The sequence below is a fragment of the Macaca thibetana genome, chromosome 18, assembly GCF_024542745.1.
Source record: "Macaca thibetana thibetana isolate TM-01 chromosome 18, ASM2454274v1, whole genome shotgun sequence".
NCBI lineage: Eukaryota > Metazoa > Chordata > Mammalia > Primates > Cercopithecidae > Macaca > Macaca thibetana.
In genome coordinates, this window is record NC_065595.1 from 44,531,642 (window position 1) to 44,555,261 (window position 23,620).

At 43.2% G+C, this 23,620-nt stretch overlaps 2 protein-coding genes across 3 annotated transcripts in view; one reads left to right on the top strand and one right to left on the bottom strand.

Annotated features, from left to right (window-relative positions):
• Positions 1 to 23,620, top strand: part of RPRD1A (regulation of nuclear pre-mRNA domain containing 1A) — a 711,886-nt gene that overhangs the window by 490,000 nt on the left and 198,266 nt on the right. The window lies entirely within an intron of this gene.
• MOCOS (molybdenum cofactor sulfurase) overlaps positions 1 to 23,620 on the bottom strand; it is a 61,912-nt gene that overhangs the window by 18,468 nt on the left and 19,824 nt on the right. Inside the window, exons 7-11 of one of the 2 annotated variants that reach the window (XM_050767204.1) lie at positions 16,979 to 17,095; positions 14,534 to 14,998; positions 12,838 to 13,000; positions 4,833 to 4,911; positions 2,560 to 2,684 (exon numbers count right to left, since the gene is read on the bottom strand). In XM_050767204.1, the coding sequence (XP_050623161.1) occupies positions 2,560 to 2,684; positions 4,833 to 4,911; positions 12,838 to 13,000; positions 14,534 to 14,998; positions 16,979 to 17,095 (949 nt within the window). The remainder of the gene's footprint in view (positions 1 to 2,559; positions 2,685 to 4,832; positions 4,912 to 12,837; positions 13,001 to 14,533; positions 14,999 to 16,978; positions 17,096 to 23,620) is intronic. The other variant, XM_050767205.1, reaches the window with a different exon arrangement.

A 23,620-nucleotide genomic window follows, 5' to 3' on the forward strand; every position in this document is an offset into this window, starting at 1 on the left:
CCTCTAAGTATAAGTAGTCACAAGCTGACACTCCCTGATTCTGCATCGTGCAGGGAGCAGGAAGACAAGCTTTCTTCTTTCCTCTGCACCCACCACCTTCGTTCCACCAAGGCCCCATCTCCCACCAGGACAGTCCCGGCTGCCGCCCACCTGTGCCTTTACTGCCTGAGTTTCCCACTCAATGCAGCCCCCTCGCCAAGTCAGGGCTGACTTTCTAACATAAGCAGTGTTATGAAGCTTCTCAGCTTAGAATCCTCCAGTGAGTCCCGCAGCCACAGATAAAGTACTACTGACTCCTAAGTAGCACACTCGCCCCTTCTTCCCATCTGTCCCCTATCACTCCCCTGCTCACATCTGACCCTCTAAACCCTTCTCTGAGCCCATGAATGCCAAGCCCTGCCATACTGCTCCCCGGTAACCAACCCGCCTCTGTCTGCTTGAAAAACTCCTACTCTCCTTTTAAGACGCAGCTCCAAACTCACCTCCTCCCTGAAGCCCTCTGTGACTCATTCCAGGTGTAGAGGATTCTGCCCTTTATGTAAACCTTTATTACATCTCTTACATTGTAGTATCGCTGTCTGCTGGTGATTGATCTCACCTACTGAGACCCCAAAGGACCAGGACTAAGGCTTAATGATCTCAGCCAACCTCCTGAAAACCCAGCAAATCCCAGGTAGGCCATGGGTGCTATGAATAATTGGCACTTAGAGATTTCACTGCTGCTCTCTTCTCCAGATAATTTACAAGGGTGGCGTGCAGGTCCTGACAAACCCCACTCCTTTCATGTCTCTACCCCTGGAAATGCCTATTTCTCTCTCCCCTTTCATCATGTCTCTAAGCTTATCCATAGCCCAAACACCCCCATCGACCTTCAATAAAATGAGTATAAATCTATTCTCCTTTTCTATCACACAGCAACTCAAATTCTTAACAGCTTATGGCATGAAAAATCATCAGAACTTTAAAAAGTCTAAGTACATTACATCCTTTGACTCCTCTCTATAGCATACACTTTTAGGGATTTATAGGTTAAACTATGGAGAGCTGCCTTAGACCCAGTTTTCAGTCCATATATGGTCAAATGCTATTAGTTTGGTTTATTTATTTTATGTTTTAGAAACATAAAACATAAAATATTACTGTCGGCCAGGCTGGAGTGCAGTGGTGTGATGATAATTCACTGCAGCCTCGAATTCCTGGGTTCAAAAGATCCTCCCATCTTAGTCTCCCAAGCAGCTAGGACTACAGGTGCCTGCCACCATACCTAGTAATTTTTTAATTCTTTTTGAGACAGAGTCTCACTTTGTTACCCAGGTTGGAGTACAGTGGTGTGATCTCAACTCACTGCAACCTCCACCTCCCAGCCTCAAATGATCCTCCCACCTCAGTCTCCCAAGTAGCTGGGACTATAGGCATGCACCACCATACCTGGCTAGTATTTGTATTTTTTGAAGAGATGGGGTTTCATAATTTTTGTATCTTATTTTGCAGATACAGGGTCTTGCTATGTTGCCCAGGCTGGTCTTGAACTCCTGGGCTTAACAAATCCTCCCTCCTGGCCTCCCAAAGTGCTGGGATTACAGGTGTGAGCTACCACGCCCAAACTCTAAATGCTATTTCGATTACAAACTAGTTCCTCTGGGAACTGATCACTAGGCCAGGTAATACATGAACAAACTGGCAATCATTCATTCATTCGTCTAGCCATTTATTGAGCAACTATACGCCAGGTGCTATTTTAAGCATGGGGGGACAGCACTGAAGAAAACAAGCAACAATCCCTATCCTCATAGAGCTTACATCTTCTAAAAGGAAAACAGAACAAACTAAGTGAGCAAAATATATAGTCAGAAAGATGTGGGGAAAAAAAGTGCCACCGAGAAAAATGAGGCAGGGAAGGTTGCTACGTTGCTGCAGATTCAGGTACAGGGTGCTATTCTGAAGAGGGTTGCCAACCAGTCTTCCCTAAGGAGGTGACATTTGAGCAGACACAGGAGAATGATCTTTTCTGCACATCTGGGACTGTTAACTTTAAAAGTACTTTCATCTCTACTGCCTCACTTCATTCTAACAATGGTTTATGGTGGGAAAAATTGCCGAAACTTATAAAAGTCTGAGGAGCTGAGGTCTATAGAAGTTGAAGCACCATGGGGTTCAAGGATTTACCAAGGTCACACCATTGTTTGGTGTTAGAGCTAAAAGCTAGCAAGCCAGATTTCCTTGCTTCCAGATCCAATCTGAGGACATAGCAAGCTATTAGGGTTTTTATCTAATACAACTGGATTAATTGTGATTTTTGAACATGCAGGAGTGAGGCTGAATGTTTGGGCAGAGGCTGGGCAGCTGGCTTTATGCCCTCCTCAGCCTCCTTAAGAGGATCCTGGAGCCCACTTCTCCTGCTGACCTGGGGCTACTGCAGCAGGTTTCTGCTAAAGGCTGACCACCCCTGCTTTCCATACATGAGCAAGTCACCCGTAAGTGCAGTTCATGTGCTGTTTTGATGTGTGCAAGGGTAAACCAGGGTTCCTGTCCTCTAAGAACCAATTCAAAATGTAATACCTTTTCCATGTTTCTTCTTTGCATTCCTTTGAAAGTTTGAACTTTGTCTGATCAAATGACAAGGACGGCCAAAAAATGTGGACAACCAGCCTGAAATTTTGTCTCCACAGTCATAAGTATTTACTCTGGCAAAAGAGAGAGAGAAAGGGTGAACTCTTACAGCGTATTTATTTAAATAATAATCTAAATTGCAAAAAGTTAGATTACAAAATGAAATGAAACAAAACATTGCATGAGTCCTGAAGAGAAGGCAGCCTGAAGTGTCAGATGCTACAAGGAGATTTCCAAGGCAGGAAGACCTGCCATCTGGGGCTTGTGTGAAGCTTTCAGACCAAATAAAAAGCTTAAACATTTCTCCTGGAAAGACCTTTTTACTATTAATTATTGACACAGAGAACCACAAAGCTTAGAATTTGGGAACTTCCAAAGTGATATATTGCTTTCAGAAGCCCTTGAACCCAGAAATGTGTCCTATTTTTTCACCATGGGCCTGATTGAAATATCTTCTCTCACATGGACTGACATGTTTGGTTTGTAAAATGAACACTGTGCCTGTGAGTTACAGATATAAGTACTGCATTTATCAATCTGGTGTTTGAAAACTCAAGAATCCTCTAGAATTTTGTTATCCAAAATTTATTGTTCTGACTGAAAATGTGCTAAATGGATGTGTAAGTTGGTAACATTGGTGCAAGTACTGGCGAGAAGATGTAGAGTGTGCTTCACTCTTTATCCTACAAGGTGGGCACCAGTGCCCAGGATGCTCCACTGTGTCAAGCACAATCATCACATCATCACCTTTGTGCTTTCCTGGGGGTATAGCCCTTCACACTCCCAGAGTGATCCTCTGCCTATCATCCACAGCACTAATGACTGGGGTCCAACTTGGATGTAGCTTTAGCATTTAACATACCATTTCCTGCCTTGCATGATAGCATATGTTCAGGGCAGTGCACAAAGATGTGCAATATGGTTTGATACCATGCAGTATCACCATCTACCAAGCACAGACCTACCCACTAATGAGTGCATTGTGTTAACTGGTAGGCAATCAGCACTTTGAAAGCTTTTTATTATACATAAATATTTAGTGAAGTGTTACACAGTTAACTGTTTTAGTATGTGGGTGGGGATGAAAGGGGAATTGGTTGGGGCTTAAGATAGGATAAATTTCCCAAGATTGGAAAATTTGCTATTCCACATGTATTCAGGTACAGATAAGATTAGATAAAAAGGGATGCAGACATTTGATTTGTTCAATAAAAAGACTTAGAAACATGTACAATCAATAAACAAAATAGCAATGCCAGTACATTCAACCCCATTTTACATTTCCTAGAATTCAGTAGATGATTTATCATCAGCAACCCAGATTAGATAATAACCTATAACATGGGTATATAATCTATGAGTTATCACCTGAAAGCTAGGCTTTAGAAACCTGAGAGATGTCTTGATAACCCCCTCACCCCCAGCCTCCTTATCCAATCATCAGCTAGTTCAGGTTATTCTATTTCCAGAATATATACCTGCAGCTTCCTGACTTTCTCTCTGACCCTGGTCCAAGCCTCCATCTTGTCTCACTTGTGTTGCTAACACAGGTGCTTATGTGGCCTTCCTGCTTGCACCCCTTCCCCCTTCCAGCCACTCCACAGGCACCAGCCCGTCTTCTCAACATGCAAATTAGGTATTTTCCCTCCCCATTAAGCCTCCTCTGGAGTGTGGCAATGCCCTCCAGACTGTTCCTTCTGCATCACCTTGTCTTCCCACCCCACACCGTCCTCTTGACACTGTCCCAGGCTCTGACGGGAACAACATGGGCATTCTAGTGGGAGGGACTAAAGATCAATAAACAGATATATATTAACTTGGAAACAACAAAGGCAAAGGAGATGAATACAACAGGGGAAATGGAGAGGGAAGGACTGGTTTCTGTGGGTAGTCATGTGGCCCTCTGAGAAAGGGGCTTTTGAGCAGACACCTGTTGGAGTTGAAACTGACAGAGGTGAGAGAACAAGCCCTGTGGAGGTATAACTAGGGGAATAGCACCAGGCAGAGGGAACAGCAAGTGTAAAGACCTGAGAAGGGAGCACGCTTGGGAGGTTTGAAGACCAAAGAGCCAAGAGTGTAGTTAGAGAGAAGCATGCGAGGGAGAAATGGGCAGCAACTAGACTGAAGGGTAGCAGAGGATAGACTGCATAGGGCATTACTCTTTTCCCCTCTTTGTCAGCCTGTCAATAAAGCTGAGATTTTCACCTGCTTCAGAGTCTCACCTGTCAGCACAGACCCTGCTTTGGCGAATCTGAGTCTGTTCACTATTTTCCTCAAGAGGCACCTCTACAGGCTCCATCCCTAATGAACAAAGGTTAAAAACAAATTTAACATTGTGTAAAAACAACAGCTACTTGACTTCAAAATATACTACAAAGCTATAGTAACCAAAACAGCATGGTACCGACATAAAAATAGACATATAGACCAATGTGACAGAACCAAAATATAAATCCACACATTTACAGTCAACTGATTTCTGAACTGGAGCAAGAAGAATTCTCTTCAATAAATGATGCTGGAAAAAGTAGATTACCATATGCAGAAGAATAAAACTAGACCCCTATCTTTCACCATATACACAAATCAACTCAAAATGAATTAGAGACTGAAATATAAGACCCAAAACTATTAAACTACTAGAAGAAAACATCGGGGAACTGCTTCAGGACATTGGTCTGGACAAAGAATTTTTGGATAAGACCTCAAAAGCATCAGCCACAAAAGCCAAAATAGAGAACTAGAATTACAGCAAACTAAAAAGCTTCTGTACAACAAAGGGAAACAACAGAATGAAGAGACAACCAACAGAATGAGAGGAAATGTTTGCAAAACATCCATCCAGCAAGGGTTAATAACCAAATATATAAGGAAATCAACAACTCAACAGTGAAAAAAGAACCAAGTAATTCAATTTTTTTAATGAGCAAATAATCTGAATAGATATTTCTTGAACGAAGACATGCAAATGGCTAATCGATACATTTTTTTAAATGTTCAACATCACTAATCATCAGGGGAATGCAAACCAAAACCACAATGAGACCTTACCCCAGTTAGAATGGCTATTATCAGAAAGACAAATAAATAACAAATGCTGTTGAGGATGCAGAGAAAGGGGAACTCTTACACACTGTTGGTGGGAATGTGAATTAGTATAGCCATCATGGAAAAGACTACTGGGGTTCTTCAGAAAACTAAAAATAAAAATACCATATGATCCAGCAATCCCACTTCTGGGTATTTATCCAAAGGAAAGGAAAATCAGAGGAAAAAAAGAATGGTGGATAGGAGACAGGACTAATGTACAGCTCCCAGTTAGATGGACAGAACAGCATGTAGAGACTCACGCTGTGAACTTTTGCTCCACGAACCACTGCAGGAACATACCAGGAAAACTGATAAAATTCACAGACACTTTGAAAGAAGCAGCTTGCTGCTCCAAACACCACAAGATAGCCAAAACTTTGAGTTCCCAAAGAGTGAGAAGGCAAGAAGTTGGCCTCTGAACACACACCCCCATTGAGGAACCTGAAAATCCAGATCACAAGAGAAGGATTTAACCTTACCTAGAGCTGAAATGGATTTAGGGAGCCAAGTGAAATATAAAAGTAGAAGAAGCAGTGGGAAGCGCCCTGTAGGGACTCCCGGTCCCCAGCCTGAACCCCAGGAGAGCCATTCCTGGACTTATCTCACAGGGGTCCTTGGGGAAGGGAAGGCAGCCAGTGGAAATGGGGAGGGGCCACAGGGTGAAGGAAGTTCCTAGCTTGACTTTGTAATAATTTTAACTGAGCACAAACTTTCCTAAGTAGAATCCAGAGGAGGAGACAAAAGGGAAGTAAAGATACAAGCGTAGAAGCTGCAGCCATTGGTCCTGACTGGCAGGGAGGAGCAAGGCCTGAGAGCCCTGCTTGCTTTCTCAGCAGGGGGCTTGTAACCTGGGGCAAGATCTCAGCCCTGCTTACCAGATGCCTGTACCGAAACCTCAGCGCAGCTGGGGAGGCACAGTGGGAGTGAGACTGACCTGGCTGCCTGTGTGGGAGCTGGGTGAGGTCTGTCACTGCCAGCTTTCCCCCATGTCTCTGGAGACCTATTTGACACAGCAGAAATGGCCAAAATTTCCCTGGGAACATAACTCCATTCGTCTGAGAACCAGCCCCCCACCCCCAGAGTGGCCACAGCAAGTCCTGCCCAAGGAGAGTATGATCTCAGACCCACCTAACCTGCCTCCACCTGATGGTTTTTCTCTACTTGACCTGATAGCCAAAGACAAAAGATATGATCTCTTGGGAGCTCTGTGGCCCTGTTCATTATCTGAGAAACCCAAGTACCTATCCTAGCCAAGGCAGGGCAAGATTATATCCCCCTTCTACTGCTGCAGCTGGTGTTCTCTTGAAAGCACCACCTTCTGGCTGGAGGCCAACGAACTCAAGCCATTACAGCAACTCATAAGACAACAACTCTGCTCCAAAGAAGGAGAAAACAACAGCTCATTCCACCACCTGCAACACCCTGGCTAACCAGAGGTCCTGAGTCTGTCCATGTGACAACTTCACTGCTAACATAACCAGCATTCAAGAAAACCAGCGCACTAAACAAAACTACAACCAAGGACTAAAACCAATGCACTAAAACAAAACTACAACGAAGGACTCCCACAGAGTCCGCTTTACTCCCCTGACACCTTCACTAGAGCAGGTGCTGTTATCCACGGCTGGAAGACCTGAATGTGAATCACATCACAGGACTCTTCGCAGACAGTTCTTAGCACCACCTTGGAGCCCCAGAGTTCTGCTGAGTGGCTAGAACCAGAAGGGCAATAACAATCAGTGCAGTCTGGCATTTTAGAAGCCGTATCCATACAGGAAGGAGGAGAGCACAACATCAAGAGAGCACCCCTGGGACAAAAGAATGTGAATAACAGCCCTTGAGTTCCATATCTTCCCACTGAAACAGTCTATCCAAATGAGAAGTAACCAGGAAAGTCATTTTGGTAATATGACAAAACAAGGTTCTATAACACCATCAAAAGATCATTCTAGCTCTCCAGCAATGGATCTAAACTAAGAGGAAATATCTGAATTGCCAGAAAAAGAATTCAGAAGATTGACCATTAAGCTACTTAAGGAGGCACCAGAGAAAGGTGAAAACTATTTTAAAGAAATTTTTTAAAATACAGGATATGGATGAAAAAGTCTCTAGAGAAATAGATATCATAAATAAAAGATGATCACAACTTCTAGAAATGAAAGACACACTTAGAGAAATGCAAAATACACTGGAAAGTTTCAGCAATAGTATTGAAAAAGTAGAAGAAAGAACTTCAGAACCCAAAGACAAGGCTTTCAAATTAACCCAATCCAACAAAGACAAATACAAAATAATTTTAATAAATGAACAAAGACTCCATGAAATTTTGGATTATTTTAAATGACCAAACATAAGAATAATTGGTGTCCCTGAGGAATAAGAGAAATCTAAAACTTTGGAAAACCTATTTGAGGAAATAATCTAGGAAAACTTCTCTGGTCTCACTAGAGATCTAGACATCCACATATAAAAAGCTCAAAGAATACCTGGGAAATTCATTGCAAAAAGATTATCACCTAGGCACATAGTCATCAGGTTAGCTAAAGTCAAGATGAAGGAAAGAATCTAAAGAACTGTGAGGCAAGAGCATCAGTAACCCAAAAGGAAAACCTAGTAAATTAACAGCAGATTTCTCAGCAGAAATCTTGCAAGTCAGAAAGGATTGGAGTCCTATCTTCAGCCTCCTTAAACAAAATAATTATCAGCCAAGAATTTTGCATCCAGCAAAACAAAGCTTCATAAATGAAGGAGAGATAAAGTCTTTTTTAGAGAAACAAATACTGACAGAATTTGTGACTAACAATCCAGCACTACAAAAAAAAAAATGGTAAAAGAAGTCCTAATCAAAATACCATCATCATTATTCACAGAACTAGAAAAAAAAGATCCTAAAATTTATATGGAAACAAAAAAACAGCCCATTTAGCCAAAGCAAGACTAAGCAAAAAGAACAAATCTGAAGGCATCACATTACCCAACTTCAAACTATACTACAAGGCTATTTTTACCAAAACAGCATGGCACTGGTATTAAAAAGCATGCACACAGACCAATGGTACAGAATAAAGAACCCAGAAATAAAGCCAAATACTTACAGCCAACTGATTTTTGACAAAGCAAATGGAAACAAAGTGGGGAAAGGACACTGTATTCAACAAATGGTGCGGAGATAACTGGCAAGTCACATGTAAAAACATGAAAATGGATCCTCATCTCTCACCTTCTACAAAAATCAACTGAAGATGGATCAAAGACTTAAATCTAAGACATGAAACCATAAAAGTCTTAGAAGGTAACATTGGAAAAACCCTTCTAGATATTGGGGTAAGCAAAGAATTCATGACCAAAAACCCAAAAGTAAATGCAACAAAAACAAAGATAAATAGATGGGACCTAATTTAAAAAGCTTCTGCGTAGCGAAAGAAACAGTCAGAAGAGTAAAGAGACAATCCACAAAGTGAGAGAGAATATTTGCAAACCATGCATCTGACAAAGGACTAATTTCCAGAATCTATAAGGACCTCAAACAAATCAACAACAAAAAACAAATAATCTCATCAAAAATTGGGCTAAGGACATAAATGGAAAATTTTCAAGAGAAGACATACAAATGGCCAACAAACATGAGAAAATGCTCATCATTACTAATTATCAGGGAAATGCAAATCAAAACCACAATGTAATACCATCTTACTCCTGCAAGAATGGCCACAATTTAAAAATTGAAAAATAATTGATGCTGGCATAGATGTGGTGAAAAGGGAATACTTTATCCTGCTGGTGGGAATGTAAACTATTAAAACCACTATGGAAAACAATATGGAGTTTCCTTAAAGAACTAAAAGTAGAACTACCATTTGATCCAGCAACCCTACTACTGGGTATCTACCCAGAGGAAAAGTCATTATACAAAAAAGACACTTGCACATATATGTTTATAGCAGCACAATTCACAATTGCAAAAATACGGAAACATGGAGAGATCTCATCTTTTTTTTAACTTTTAAGTTCCGGGGTACAAGTGCAGGTTTCTTACATAGGTAAACTTGTGTTATGGGGGTTTGTTATACAGATTATTTCATCACCCAGGTATTAAGCCTAATATTCATTAGTTATTTTTCCTGATCCTCCCCATCCTCCCACCCTCCACCCTCCTGTAGGTCTCAGTGTTTATTGTTCCCTTCTATGTGTCCATGTGTTCTCATCATTTAGCTCCCATTTATAAGTGAGAACATGTATTTTGTTTTCTGTTCCTGTGCTGATTTGCTAAGGTTAATGGCCTCCAGCTTCATCTATGTCCCTGAAAAAGACATGATCTCATTCTTTTTTATGGCTGCATAGTATTCCATGGTGTATATGTACCACATAACATAAACAAACAGTAAACAACAGTAAACAAACAAATAAAAAACCGAATAACCTAATTTAAAAATGGGTTAGTGGCCAGGCGCAGTGGCTCATGCCTGTAATCCCAGCACTTTGGGAGGCTGAGGCGGGCAAATCACGAGGTCAGGAGATCGAGACCATCCTGGCTAACACGGTGAAACCCCGTCTCTACTAAAAATACGAAAATTAGCCAGGCATGGTGGCAGGCGCCTGCAGTCCCAGCTACTCGGAAGGCTGAGGCAGGAGAATGGTGTGAACCTGGGAGGCGGAGTTTGCAGTGAGCCGAGATAGTGTCACTGCACTCCAGCCTGGGCGACAGAGCAAGACTCCATCTCAAAAAAAAAAAAAAAAAAAAAAAAACAGGTTAAAGATCTGAATAGGTATTTCTCCAAAGAAGATGTACTAATGGTCAATGTGTATATGGAAAATGCTTAACATCACTAACAATCAGGGAAATGCAAATTAAAATCAAAATGAGATATCACTCTACACCTGTCAGGATGGCTACTGTCAAAAGAAAATAAACAAACAAAAGACAGTAAGTGTTGGTGAGAATGTGGAAAAACATGAGCCCTTGCAACCACTGGTAGGTATGCAAAAATTTTCAGTTAATATGAAAAACAATATTGAGATTCCTTAGAAAATTAAAAATAGAACTACCATATGATCCAGTGATCCCACTTCTGGGTACTTATCCAAAATAATTTCAATCAGAATGCTGAAGAGATATTAGCACTCCCAATGTTCATTGCAGCTCTATTTCCAATAGCCAAGATATGGATACACTCTAAATGACCATTAAGAGATGAGTAAAGTAAATGTGGTATAGTCATTCTATTGAATACTACTCAATCTTAAAAGAGATTCTGCAATATGTGACAACAGACAATTTTAAAAACTGGGATACTGGGGCCGGCACAGTGGCTTATGCTTATAATCCCAGCACTTTGGGAGGTCAAGGTGGGCAGATCACCTGAGGTTGGGAGTTCAAGACCAGCCTGACCAACATGGAGAAACCCTGTCTCTACTAAAAACACAAAATTAGGCAGGCGTGGTGCTGCCTGCCTGCAATCCCAGCTACTCGGGAGGCTGAGGCAGGAGAATTGCTTGAACCCAGGAGGCAGAGTCTGCAGTGAGCAGAGATCATGTCATTGCACTCTAGCCTGGACGACAAAAGCAAAATTCCATCTCAAAAAAAAAAAAAAAGTGGGGGGGCGTGGGATATCAAGACTCATTCTCTAACCCTAATAATAACACTGGCCTCTTGGTTCAAGGAAAAATAAACCACGGGAACAGAATAGAACACTTACAGCCAAGAAACACAATCATGAATATGTGGAAATGTTATATATCACAAAAGTACAACTACAAGTTAGGGAGGAAATGGGAATGTCCTAAAAATGGTAAGTGGGATGGGGAAGGAGGAGGAGTGAGACTCAGGAGAGATCCACAGGAAATTTCTGCTGTATCTGTAATGTTTTTTACCTTTTTTAAAGCCAGCACCACAACTGCTATGTAATGTTTTATGTATGTATTGTGTGTGTATGTATGTATGTATATATGTATGCATGTTTAAAAAGAAAAAGGAAGAGGAGGAGGAGGAGGACCTAAAGGAAATGTGGCCAAATGTTAAGATTTGCTAAAATTGAACGCTGTAATTGTGCATTATTCTTTACTATCTGTGCTGCCCAACACTGTAGCATAGCTACACGTAGCTATTTAAATTAATTAAAATCAAGTAAAATTTAAAATTCAGTTCTAGTGTCCCACTAGCCACATTTCAATAGTCACATGTGACTGGTGGCCACTAAACTGGACAAGGTATAGTTTGAACATTTTCGTCATCACAGAAAGTTCTACTGAACAGAGCGGGCCTATACTTTTCTATAGGTTTGATCATTCATATCATTCATAATAAAAATCAACAAGGATAAATTAAAGCCTGCAGTATACATGATGAGTGAAGAAAATAAAGGAAACTTAAGTAAAAAGGATATCATCTCATTCATATCAAGTGTATACCTCTTGAGACATCATCATCCTCTGTCGCCCAGGCTAGAGTGCAGTGGTGCGATCTGGGTTCACTGCAACCTCCACCTCCAGGGCTCAAGCAATTCTCCTGCCTCAGCCTCCCGAGTACCTGAGTAGCTGGGATCACAGGTACATGCCACCATGCCCAACTTCTTTTCGTAGTTTTGTATTTTTAGTAGAGAAGGGGTTTCATCATGTTGGCCAGGCTGGTCTCAAACTTTTGACCTCGAGTGATCTGCCCACCTTGGCCTTCCAAAGGGCTGGGATTACAGGTGTAAGCCACTGCACCTGGCCCCTCTTTACTGTCTGATTGGACTGTCAGATCTTTATCTCTCCCGAAATTTCCCAAAACCAAAGGGGAACAAACTCTTTGTTGCGTTTCCTAGACACTATTTCCCTTACTTTCAGGTTATTTTACCCAGTTTTTCCCTTGAGACAAGGTCTTGCTCTGTCGCCCAGGCCGGAATGCAGTGGCACGATCTCAGTTCACTGCAACTTCCACCTCCCGGGTTCAAGTGATTCTTGTGCCTCAGTCTCCTGAGTAGCTGGGATTACAGGCACGTGCCACCACACCCAGGATAATTTTTATTTTTTTATAGAGACGAGGTTTCACTGTATTGTCCAGTCTGTTGGGTTATTCTAACGTTTGGTAGAGCATTTCATATGGGTATAAAAACTGCTCTCAGGAGCGGCTCTGTGAAAATGAAGTGGTTTTCCCACCTTTGGCTTTGATGACCATGATCCTTTGCTGCAGGTCGATGAAGGGCTGGATCAGGCAGAGCCGCGGTTCCTGCTTCTGACTCAGGCAAACACCGTTGTGATTCACAACCATCCAGCTCCGGTCATATAGCAGCCCTTGGTTTCCTACAGGCCACCTGGTCACCTAAACAAAAAGGTAGATGTGTCTTAGGCCAGGGCTCCCCAAAGATGGTCTTCACCTATTTGTACAGTGGCTACACAAACACAGATGGACTTCATGAATTCAGCACCTACTCTGGAAGTAAGAAAGGGAGGAAGAGAAGAAACTAAAACAAAGAGGACAATGCAAAGGAGATGACATGGGAGCTGGATATCTCCCATTCAGCCTCCAGGTCCACACTCCACCCTTCTCCACTTCAAGCCATGTTTTAAGTAGGTAATGTTTTAAGTAGGTAACTTTTAACAAATGTTAAGATTTGAGTACAAGAGTGCAGTGAAAAGCAAGCCTCCTTTCCCAGCTGGCTCCAGCCGTTGCTCTTTTTTTTTTTTTTTTTTTTTTTTTGTTGTTTTGTTTGTTTGTTTTAAGACGGAATCTTGCTCTGTTGCCCAGGCTGGAGTGTAGTGGTGCAGTCTCGGCTCACTGAAACCTCTGCTTCCTGGGCTTAAGCTATTCTCCTGTCTCAGCCTCCTGAGTAGCTGGGATTACAGGCACCTGCCACCATGCCCGGCTAATTTTTGTATTTTAAGTAAAGACAGGGTTTCACCATGTTAGCCAGGCTGGTCTCAAACTCCTGACCTCCAGGAGACACATCCCATTCATTTGCCCCAATGTTGGTGACGTCAACTTTTGTCACTTGGTTAACATGGGGTCTATTAGGTTTCTCCATTGTAAAATTCATCAATAAGTAGGTGGTACTTACTAATTAATAAGTATTTTATGGAGAGATATTTTCAGAATATGCAGATATCCTGTTACTTATCAAATTTTCATTCATTCGATTTAGCATCTATTGATAACTATTGCCTAAACCAATTATTGGCACGATGGTTGCAAAGTGGTTTTTAAAATTCTATCATTGACTTATTAGTTGGTATTCTATAGTAGGGTTGAGCTTCTTCTCTATTTATTCGCTAATTCATTTTTACTTTCTATTGGACTCATGGAGTCCTGTGTTGCTCAAATGCTCACCACTCATCACTATCAGTACTTATTTTGATGTACATATTGCCAAAGACTTGGCCAACAGGAGCTCCTTCAAGCTGGCTCCTGTGTCCTTTTGACATATCTTCAGGTCACCTGGGCAAAGTGCTTAACCTCAAAACCCTCAGGCTCCATATCTATAAAATAGGGATAATATTACTATCCACCTCATATTTCACCATTTTAAGGATCAAATGAAACAAATAAACACAGACAATGCTTCAGCACACAGCCAGCACACACATTCGGTGAAAGTTACAGCTATAATTAGTAAGAGTAATGACATATTCACCACTCAGAAACAGGGTCCTCTCAGGAGTCCCTGTGAGCAGAGTCATGTTCAAAAGTCAACACAGACCAAGAAGGGAAGCATGAGAATGGCTTTTCTCACCACAACACTCTGACGAATGATTTTTATTTTCTTCATGCTTTTCTTCACTTTCTCAAAAAAGAGAGAGAGAGAATAATAAAATAAATAAAGAGAAGGACTTTCTGTGCTGCTGTGAAAATCCTTACCTCAAACGCAGCACAGGATTTGATTGGATAGAGGTAAAGGTTGGTGACAACAAGTGGCCCAAGGGCCCCCTGCAGGACTCCTGCAGCTTTCTCTGAAGGAATCTGCTGGGTTCTGGCAACGTCACACACAGGTGGGGCCACAGGCACAGCATTTACAGTAGTAGATGAGTTGTTCCAAACCCCGGAGCCTGTGAGGGCATCTTCCTGAGGCAAGAGGCTATGTCTGCCCATGACAGCAGGTATAACGTCAGCCTGGCTCTCTGCTGATGGGGCTCCAGCCTCCCTGGTGTCAGCATGGGTCTGAGAGACAGGCCAGTCCCCTGATGAGTGCAGGCGGGTGTCTATGATGAACCTAAGAAAGGCCTGGACATCATCCAGCGTTGACATGTATCCAAATGAAATCCTCACAGATCCTGTGGGCTGCCCATCTATGAGGTCCATATTGTCCCCACAGACGTGACCAGCCTAGGATAAGAGGGAAGTGCATCAGCCAGAGTGACCCCTTTCTCATAGAGACATTGCAAACAGTTTGACAAAATAAATTTTGTTAATTTTAAAATTAACCCAGGAAAACAGAACTGCAACATTAATATGCGCTGTGCATCTGAGACATAGCTCAGCTCTCTACACGCAGGGGACAACTTTCTGGATCTCATTTTGCTCAACTGTAAATTGGGACCAATATCAATCTCAACGGGCCATTAAAAAGTTTAATAGAAATACTTCATGGAAAGCATTTACCTAGAGCCAGGCACAGGGCTGGCTCACAGAGGGGTCAAAACACAGACTAAGGTTTCAGAAGCACTCAAAGTCTACCCAAGGCTGAGATGGGAGAAACATCACTGGTCACCCTCGTTAGCCTCTCAGTACTGAGGGGAGGCCTACATCCCTGAGAGCTGCCCCTTGACAACAGGGAAAGGCAGAGATGCTTCCCCTGCAAATGACCAGCCTCGGGCCACTGTGAAGGTCAAGGTCAGCTTGAGTGCCTCTGCCGGGAGGTGCGGAAGAAAGACAGGAGAATCTCAGTCTCCGAGCCCGGCTACCTGGTGTTGGTGACTGGTCAGCACAGTGCATGGAGCAGCCCCGGACAAACCTCGGTGCTGGATCCGGGTCAGACACCCGAAGAAATGGAGCCACAGCATTCCATAGGACCAAATATTCTCTCTGGAGCTGTGTTTGTGTTCTGAGCCTCCCTCTCCCTCTCTATTTCTTCTCCTCCCTCTCTCCTATCTCCTCCCTCTCCTTCTCTCCTATCCCTCTTTCTTTTTAAACAAAACTCAGTTCATGGTTAGTTGAGATCTAGTATATATAATATTTCATGGCAACCAAAGGAAAATCAAATTAGAAACTCAAACCAATAAAGACTCTTTGCCACTCAAATTATTCCTAATGAAATGGTTCAAAACAGGCTACACCCTGAAGTGAAAAACCTCAGCCTGGGGGAGAGACAGGGAGGGTGGGGAATCTGGGAGACGCAGAATCCCTGGAGCCCTAGAAGATTCCACTCCGCAACCAACCCGGACGTCGGCTAACTCTAGCTTGGAGGCTGTACTTCAGGAGGGCTGAACCAGGTAAGGGCACATCCTTACACATCCCTTGTTAACACCCCTCTCTTGCCTTTAAATGGTTGGCCCCAAAGTAAAAACCAAATCCGAAAGTCTGCTATAAAGATAATATCTTGAAACATTTTCTTTTCTTTCTGTTTTTTTTTTTTTTTTTTTTTGAGACAGAGTTTCACTCTTGTTGCCCAGACTGAAGTGTAATGGCACAGTCCCGGCTCAAGCAATTCTCCTGCCTCAGCCTCCTGAGTATCTGGGATTACAGGCATGCGCCACCACACCTGGCTAATTTTATATTTTCAGTAGAGACAGGGTTTCTCCATGTTGGTCAGACTGGTCATGAACTCCTTACCTCAGGTGACTCGCCTGCCTCGGCCTCCCAAAGTGCTGGGATTACAGGCTTGAGCCACTGCACCTGGCTTTTTTTTTTTTTTTTTTTTTTTGAGACGGAGTCTTGCTCTGTCATCCAGGCTGGAGTGCAATGGTGTGATCTCGGCTCACTGCAACCTCTGCCTCCTGGGCTCAAGCAATTCTGCCTCAGTCTCCTGAGTAAGCTAGGATTACAGGCGTATGCCATCATGCCTGGCTAATTTTTGCATCTTTAGTAGAGATGGCGTTTCACCATGTTAGCCAGGCTGGTCTTGAACTCCTGACCTCAGGTGATCCACCTGCCTTGGCCTCCCAAAGTGCTGGGATTACAGGCGTGAGCCACTACAGCCGGCCTTCTTGAAGCATTTTCCATTTGTATTTCCTTTCCTTTGTACATGCACAGAGTAGGCGTGGAGAAATGAGTCTGTACAGCAGCCCCCACCCCAGACGCGCAGGCAGCAACAGGTGTTCCTGGGTCTCGCTGACTGGTGTCCAGACTGCAGAACCCTGTACCAACCTGAAAATTCTTCCTGACCATCTCGTTGCTTATGCCCAGGTGCCTCTGGCAGGCCCCTGTGTTACAGAAGCAGCCAGTTCGCAGGTGGATGTTGTAAAGACTGGCCATTTTGTCCACCTGTGGATTTAATGTAACATGGAATGAGCTGTTACCAACGTGCAGTTTTACTCTGAGAGTTTCAGATCAGGATTTGGATCTCTCTTTCCTAATAATAAAATGATGATACAAGCCTGGAACTGTCCCCTAAAATGCCATGATCTATCATAGGTTAAACATTGTATAAAATGTTGCAGTGGGGCTGGAGACAGTGCCTTCTTGGCATCAGCTGCACAGGGTTGGACCACAGAGCGGGCGCCGTGAAATGCTATTCCGCACAGGGTTGGACCACAGAGCAAGCCCCATGAAGTGCTATTCCGAGCAGCCCCGCCTCAGCTCGCAGGCTGGACTCCAGGTGTTACTGTGTCCATGCTGAGTGTGATTGATTTGCTTTTCCTACTTTCTCCAACTTTCGGTTTAATCATAGAATTGCTTTTCAGTCCAGAAGTTCCCAAAGCTCTTTCCTGCCCCCTGGAGGCTCTGGGAGGTGGTTCCCATTCACGTGAGGCCCTGGGATGTTTGCCCCAGCTCCTCCAGGCTGTGAGTCAAGGACTCCATTCCCCCAAGGGCCTGGGGGCCCAGTGGGAGTCCTCACCCTGGGGCTCAGGCTGAATTCAGCGGGAAGAGTCACTGAACTGCATTCAGGAAAATAAACACATCTTGCTCGGCTGGGTGAGCCTTTGAATTTTTCTCCCTGGGAAGTCACATGTGGGGTGGCCAGAGGTCACCGTGTGGTCAGCCAGGGATCTTGGCTGGGCAATGATGCCTCCCACAGACCGTTATCAAGACCATGGCAGCCTTCATCTTGGCCATCTCCTCTGGTGTGTCAGTGAGAAGAAACCATTCTCTGGGTTGAATCGAGGGGCTTCAGATGAACAATTCTGTTTCTTCACCCTTGGCTAATGGCCCACTGGCATGCAGAAGGAGTCTCCCAGCTCTAAGGTGAGTCCTGGCAGCTCTACTGGGCCCAGCCAACTCCATCTCCAGAGTCAGGTTTCCCTTCACCAGGCAATTCCTAGGGAGACCCCCGACCCCCTGTCCAGCTCCCACCAGGCTGAATTAGAGTCCGCGTGCCTGCCCCTCACCTTCTCCCCCATATTCACCATTCCAGTTACTTTTGCTATGAAGTAGGCCACCCCAAACTAGGGAGAATAAAACAACTACCCTTTTATGCAGCTCACGGCTACAGTGTGGGAAAAATTAAAATTCAAACAGGGCACGGAGGAGATGACTCCTCTCTGTCTCAAAATCTCCGGAGTCTCAGCTAGGAAGACTCGAAGGCTGGGAGTAGTTTGGCATCTGGGGGTTGGGATCATCTGGAGATTCCTTTACTCCTGGGTCTTTGTGGTCCCCAGGCTGGAAGGGCTTCAGAATTAGGACCACCAGCCACAGTCCTGAGCTTGGCCTCTCCGTGTGGCTTGGCATCCTTGCAGCACGCACAGCAGCCTCAGGGAACAAGACAGTAGCTGACAGGGTAACTCCAGGCTCCAAAGCTAGTGTCCCAGGGAACAAAGCCAACATGGCATCACCTCTTCTGATCTAGCCTTAGAAGCCATGCAGTGTCACCCTCCCGGCACCTGTTAGCTATGAGCGAGTCACAGATCAGCCCAGATTCTAGGGGAAGACCCATGGATCCCCAGCCCTCCATGGAGGAGTATCAAAGTCGCATGGTAGGAGAGGATGTGAGCAGAAGACGCTGTTGCAGCCACACTTACCCTTTGTCCTAATTTCCCATTTATGCATCTGTCTCCTCTTGCCCTCAGCCCTGGGGAATCCCACACAGGCCCAGACTGTGCCCAGCCAGGTGAAGGACGTTGTTTGCTATGGCAAGATGAGCACAGCATTCAGGGAGGACTGAGAAACTGGCCCAGCAACAATGCACTGGAGGCTCCCAGCCTGGGAGCCTTTGTACCCAACATTTATTGAGCACTTACTTTATCCTGGGTGCTGTGCTAAGGGATGTATATACTGTATCTCATTTAATCCTTATATCAACACTATAATCAGGGTATATTGTTATCCCCATTTCACAGTCTTGGAGGGCTTAACTTGCCTAAGTTCACAGAGCCGGCAAGAGGCAGACAGACTCTGAGTCCCCACTCTTAACCACCATGCAGAGTGACTTCCAACAGTAGGAGAATAAAATTAGAGGCCTGGATATACCAAAACAAGAACCCAAAGCCTTCTCATTGGCAGCTAAATTCTTTACACATCTCCTGATGAAAAAGAGACAGCTAAACCCAACTGATGTTTCCGAAGGCCACCAAAAGCCCTGTGGAAATGACCACATCGTGAAGTTCCCTGAACCAGGAAAAAATCATAACTGCACTTGCTTGAACTGGCACAGTTAGTCATGCCTTAGACACTGAATCCATTCACATGGTGAGCTTCCTCTACCAATGCACGGAGGGAGAAACTCGTCCTGTGTCTAGCCCTGGGGAATAAGACTCCCCAGACACCTAGACACGCAGCCTCACATCCTGGTGATTCCTCTTATTGGAGGCTTCTTCTCCACCACCAATCCCATGCCCCTGCCACAGCACACACAATTACTTTTTTTTTTTTTTTTTGAGACAGAGTCTTGCTCTGTCACCCAGACTGGAGTGCAGTGGTGCAATCTCAGCTCATGGCAACCTCCACCTCTCGGGTTCAAGTGATTCTCCTGCCTCAGCCTCCTAAGTAACTGGGGTTACAGGTGTGTGCCACAACGCCCAGTTAATTTTTATATTTTTAGTAAAGACAGCGTTTTGCCATGTTGGCCAGGCTAGTCTCCAACTCCTGACCTCAGGTAATCTACCCACCTCGGCCTCCCAAAGTGCTGGGATTATAGGTGTAAGCCACCATGCCCAGGCACATTTACTTTTGATTCAAGAATAAAACTTATGTTATCAATGACCTAGAATAACATATTTAAGAAGGCAAACCTTTTGCCTCTGATGCATTTTCCACCTTCACCCCTCCAAAAGCATTTAAAATATTGTGCTTCTTAGTAATGTCAGGGCTGGTTCTGCCAGTAGTGACAGCTGAGGGCATGGGGGCGAGGGGTCTGCACAGCTGCCATACCCGAAAGACCACCTGTGGCTGTACAGTGTCTGCCCCTGAACACCAGTGAGGACCAACATCTTCCCCAGGAGAACATTCCCCAAGTGTATTCTTTAGAAAGTGTATGGCTATTCAGAAAAGTGGGGGAAAAGATTCCTTGGGAGATGAATTTTGTTTGGGAAATCTAGGGTTTAGCAAATGTGGGTTGACTCCCTAACTCATTCTATAAGGACAGCATCATTTTAATACCAAAACATGGCAGAGATACAATGAAGAAAGAAAACTTCAGGCCAATACCCATGACGAACATAGACACAAAAATCCTCAACAAAATACTAACAAATCAAATCCAGCAGCACATTAAAGAGCTAATCCAGCCAGGTACAGTGGTGCACACCTGTAATTGCAGCACCTTGGGAGGCCGAGGTGGGAAGATTGATTGAGCTCAGGTGTTCAAGACCAGCCTGGGCAACACGACAAAACCCTGTTTCTATAAAAAATACCAAAAAATTAGCCAGGTGTCACTACTGGGAATCTACCCAAAGAAAACGTCATTATGTGGAAAAGACACACACATATACATTTATAGCAGCACAATTCACAATTGCAAAAATATGGAACCAACCTCAATGCCTATCAACCAATGAGTGGATAAAGAAAATGTGGCGTATATACACCATGGAATACTACTCAGCCATAAAACAAAACAAAACAATGGGCTTTGCAGCGACTTGAGTGGAGCTGGAGGCCATTATTCTAAGTGACGTAACTCAGGAATGGAAAACCAAATATCATATGTTCTCACTTATAAGTGGGAGCTAAGGTAAGAGGATTCAAAGGCATAAGAATGATATAATGGACTTTGGGGACTCAGTGGGGAAGGATGGGATGAGGGAGGGATAAAAGACTACATATTGGGTACTATGTGTACACTGCTTGGGTGATGGGTGCACCAAAATCTCAGAAAACACCACCAAAGAACTTATCTATGTAACCAAAAACCACCTGTACCACAACAAACTATTAAAATAAATTAGCTGGGCATGGTGGCATGTTCCTGTAGTCCCAGCTACTCAGGAAGCTCAGGTGGGAGGATCACTTAAGCCAGGAAGGTCAAGGCTGCAGTGAACCAAGATCGTGCCACTGAACTCCAGTCTGGGTGACAGAGTGAAACCTTATCTCCAAAAAAAAAAAAAAGAAAAGAAAAGAAGAAGAAGAAGAAGAAGAAGGAGAAGGAGAAGGAGAAGGAGAAGGAGAAGGAGAAGAAGAGAGAAGAAGAAGAAGAAGAAGAAGAAGAAGAAGAAGAAGAAGAAGAAGAAGAAGAAGAAGAAGAAGAAGAAGAAGAAGAAGAGAAAAGAAGAAGAAAAAGAAGAAGAAGAAGAAGAAGAAGAAGAAGAAGAAGAAGAAGAAGAAGAAGAAGAAGAAGAAGAAGAAGAAGAAGAGAGAGAAGAGGAGGAGGAGGAGGAGGAGGAGGAGGAGGAGGAGGAGGAGGAGGAGGAGGAGGAGGAGGAGGAGGAGAAAAGAAGAAGAAAAGAAGAAGAAAAAGAAGAAGAAGAAGAGGAAGAAGAGAAGAAGAAGAAGAAGAAGAAGAAGAAGAAGAAGAAGAAGAAGAAGAAGAAGAAGAAGAAGAAGAAGAAGAAGAAGAAGAAGAAGAAGAAGAAGGGAGAAGAAGGGAGAAGAAAGGAGAAGAAAGGAAAAGAAAGGAGAAGAAAGGAAAAGAAAGAAGAAGAAAGAAGAAGAAGAAAAAGCTAATCCACCATAATCAAGTAGGCTTTATTCCTGGGATGCAAAGCTGGTTCAACGTACACAAATCAATATGTGTGATTTATCACATAAACAGAACCAAAAACAAAAACCACAGAATCATCTCAATAGACACAGAAAAGGTTTATAACAAAATTCAGCATCCCTTCTGTTAAAAACTCAACAAACTAAGAATCCAAGGAACATACATCAAAATAACAAGACCCATCTATGACAAAACCACACCCAACATTATACTGAATGGCAAAAGCTGAAAGCACTTCCCTTGAAAACTGGCACAAGATAAGAATGACCTCTCTCACCACTCCTTTTCAACATAATACTGGAAGTCCTAGCCAGAGCAATTAGGCCAGAGAAACAAATAAAAGACATCCAAATATGAAGAGAAGAAGTCAAGCTATCTCTCTTCACTGATAACATGATTCCATACCTGGAAAATCCCATAATCTCTGCCCAGAGGCTCCTACAGCTAATAAATAACTTAAGTTTCAGGATACAAAATCAATGCATGAAAATCAGTAGCACTTTTATACACAAATAATGGCCAAGTTGAAAGCCAAATCAAGAATGCAATCCCATTTATAATAGCCACAAAAATAATAAAATACCTAGGAATCCACCTTACCAGGGGGGATATCTACAATAAGAATTACAGAATACTGCTAAAAGAAATCAGACACCATGCAAACAAACAGAAAAACATTCCATACTCATGGATAGGAAGAATCAGTATTGTTAAGATGGCCATACTGCCCAAAGCAATTTACAGAGTCAATGATATTCCTATCAAACTACCAATGTCATTTTTCATGGAATTAGAAAAAAAACTACTCTAAAATCATATGGAACCAAAAAAGAGCCCAAATAGCCAAAGCAATCCTAAGCAAAAAGAATAAAGCTGAAGGCATCATACTACATGACATCAAATTATACTACAAGGCTATCGTAATCAAAACAGCATGGTTCTAGTACAAAAACAGACACATAAATCAATGAAAAAGGTTAGAGAGCCCAGAAATAAAGCCACACACCTACAACCATCAGATCTTTGACAAAGTAGATAATAACAAGCAATGAGGAAAAGACTCCCTATTCAATAAATGGTGCTGGGATAACTGGCTACAGATATGCAGAAGATTGAAACTGGACCCTTTCCTATCACCACATACAATTTGGGGGGGGGGGGGGGGGGGGGGGGGGGGGGGGGGGGGGGGGGGGGGGGGGGGGGGGGGGGGGGGGGGGGGGGAAATAAACTCAAGATAGATTAAGGACTTACGTGTAAACCCTAAAAGTATAAAAATCCTAGAAGAAAACCTAGGAAATACCATTCTGGACATAGGCCTTGAAAAAGACTTCATGATGAAGACTCCAAAAGCAATTGCAACAAAAGCAAAAATTGACAAATGAGGCCTAACTAAACTAATGAACATCTGCATAGCAAAAGAAGCTATCAACAGAGTAAACAGATAACCTACAGAATGAGAGAAAATATTTGCAAATTATGCATCTAATAAAGGTCTAATATCTGGAAGCTATAAGGAACTTAAATCAACAAGCAAAAAACAAACAACTCCATTAAAAATGGGCAAAGAACATGAACAGACCCTTATCAAAAGATGACATATATGCAGCCAATAGCATATGAAAAAATGTTTGACATCATTAATCATGAGAGAAATGCAAATTAAAACCACAATGAGATACCATCTCATACCAGTTGGAATAGCTATTATTAAAAAG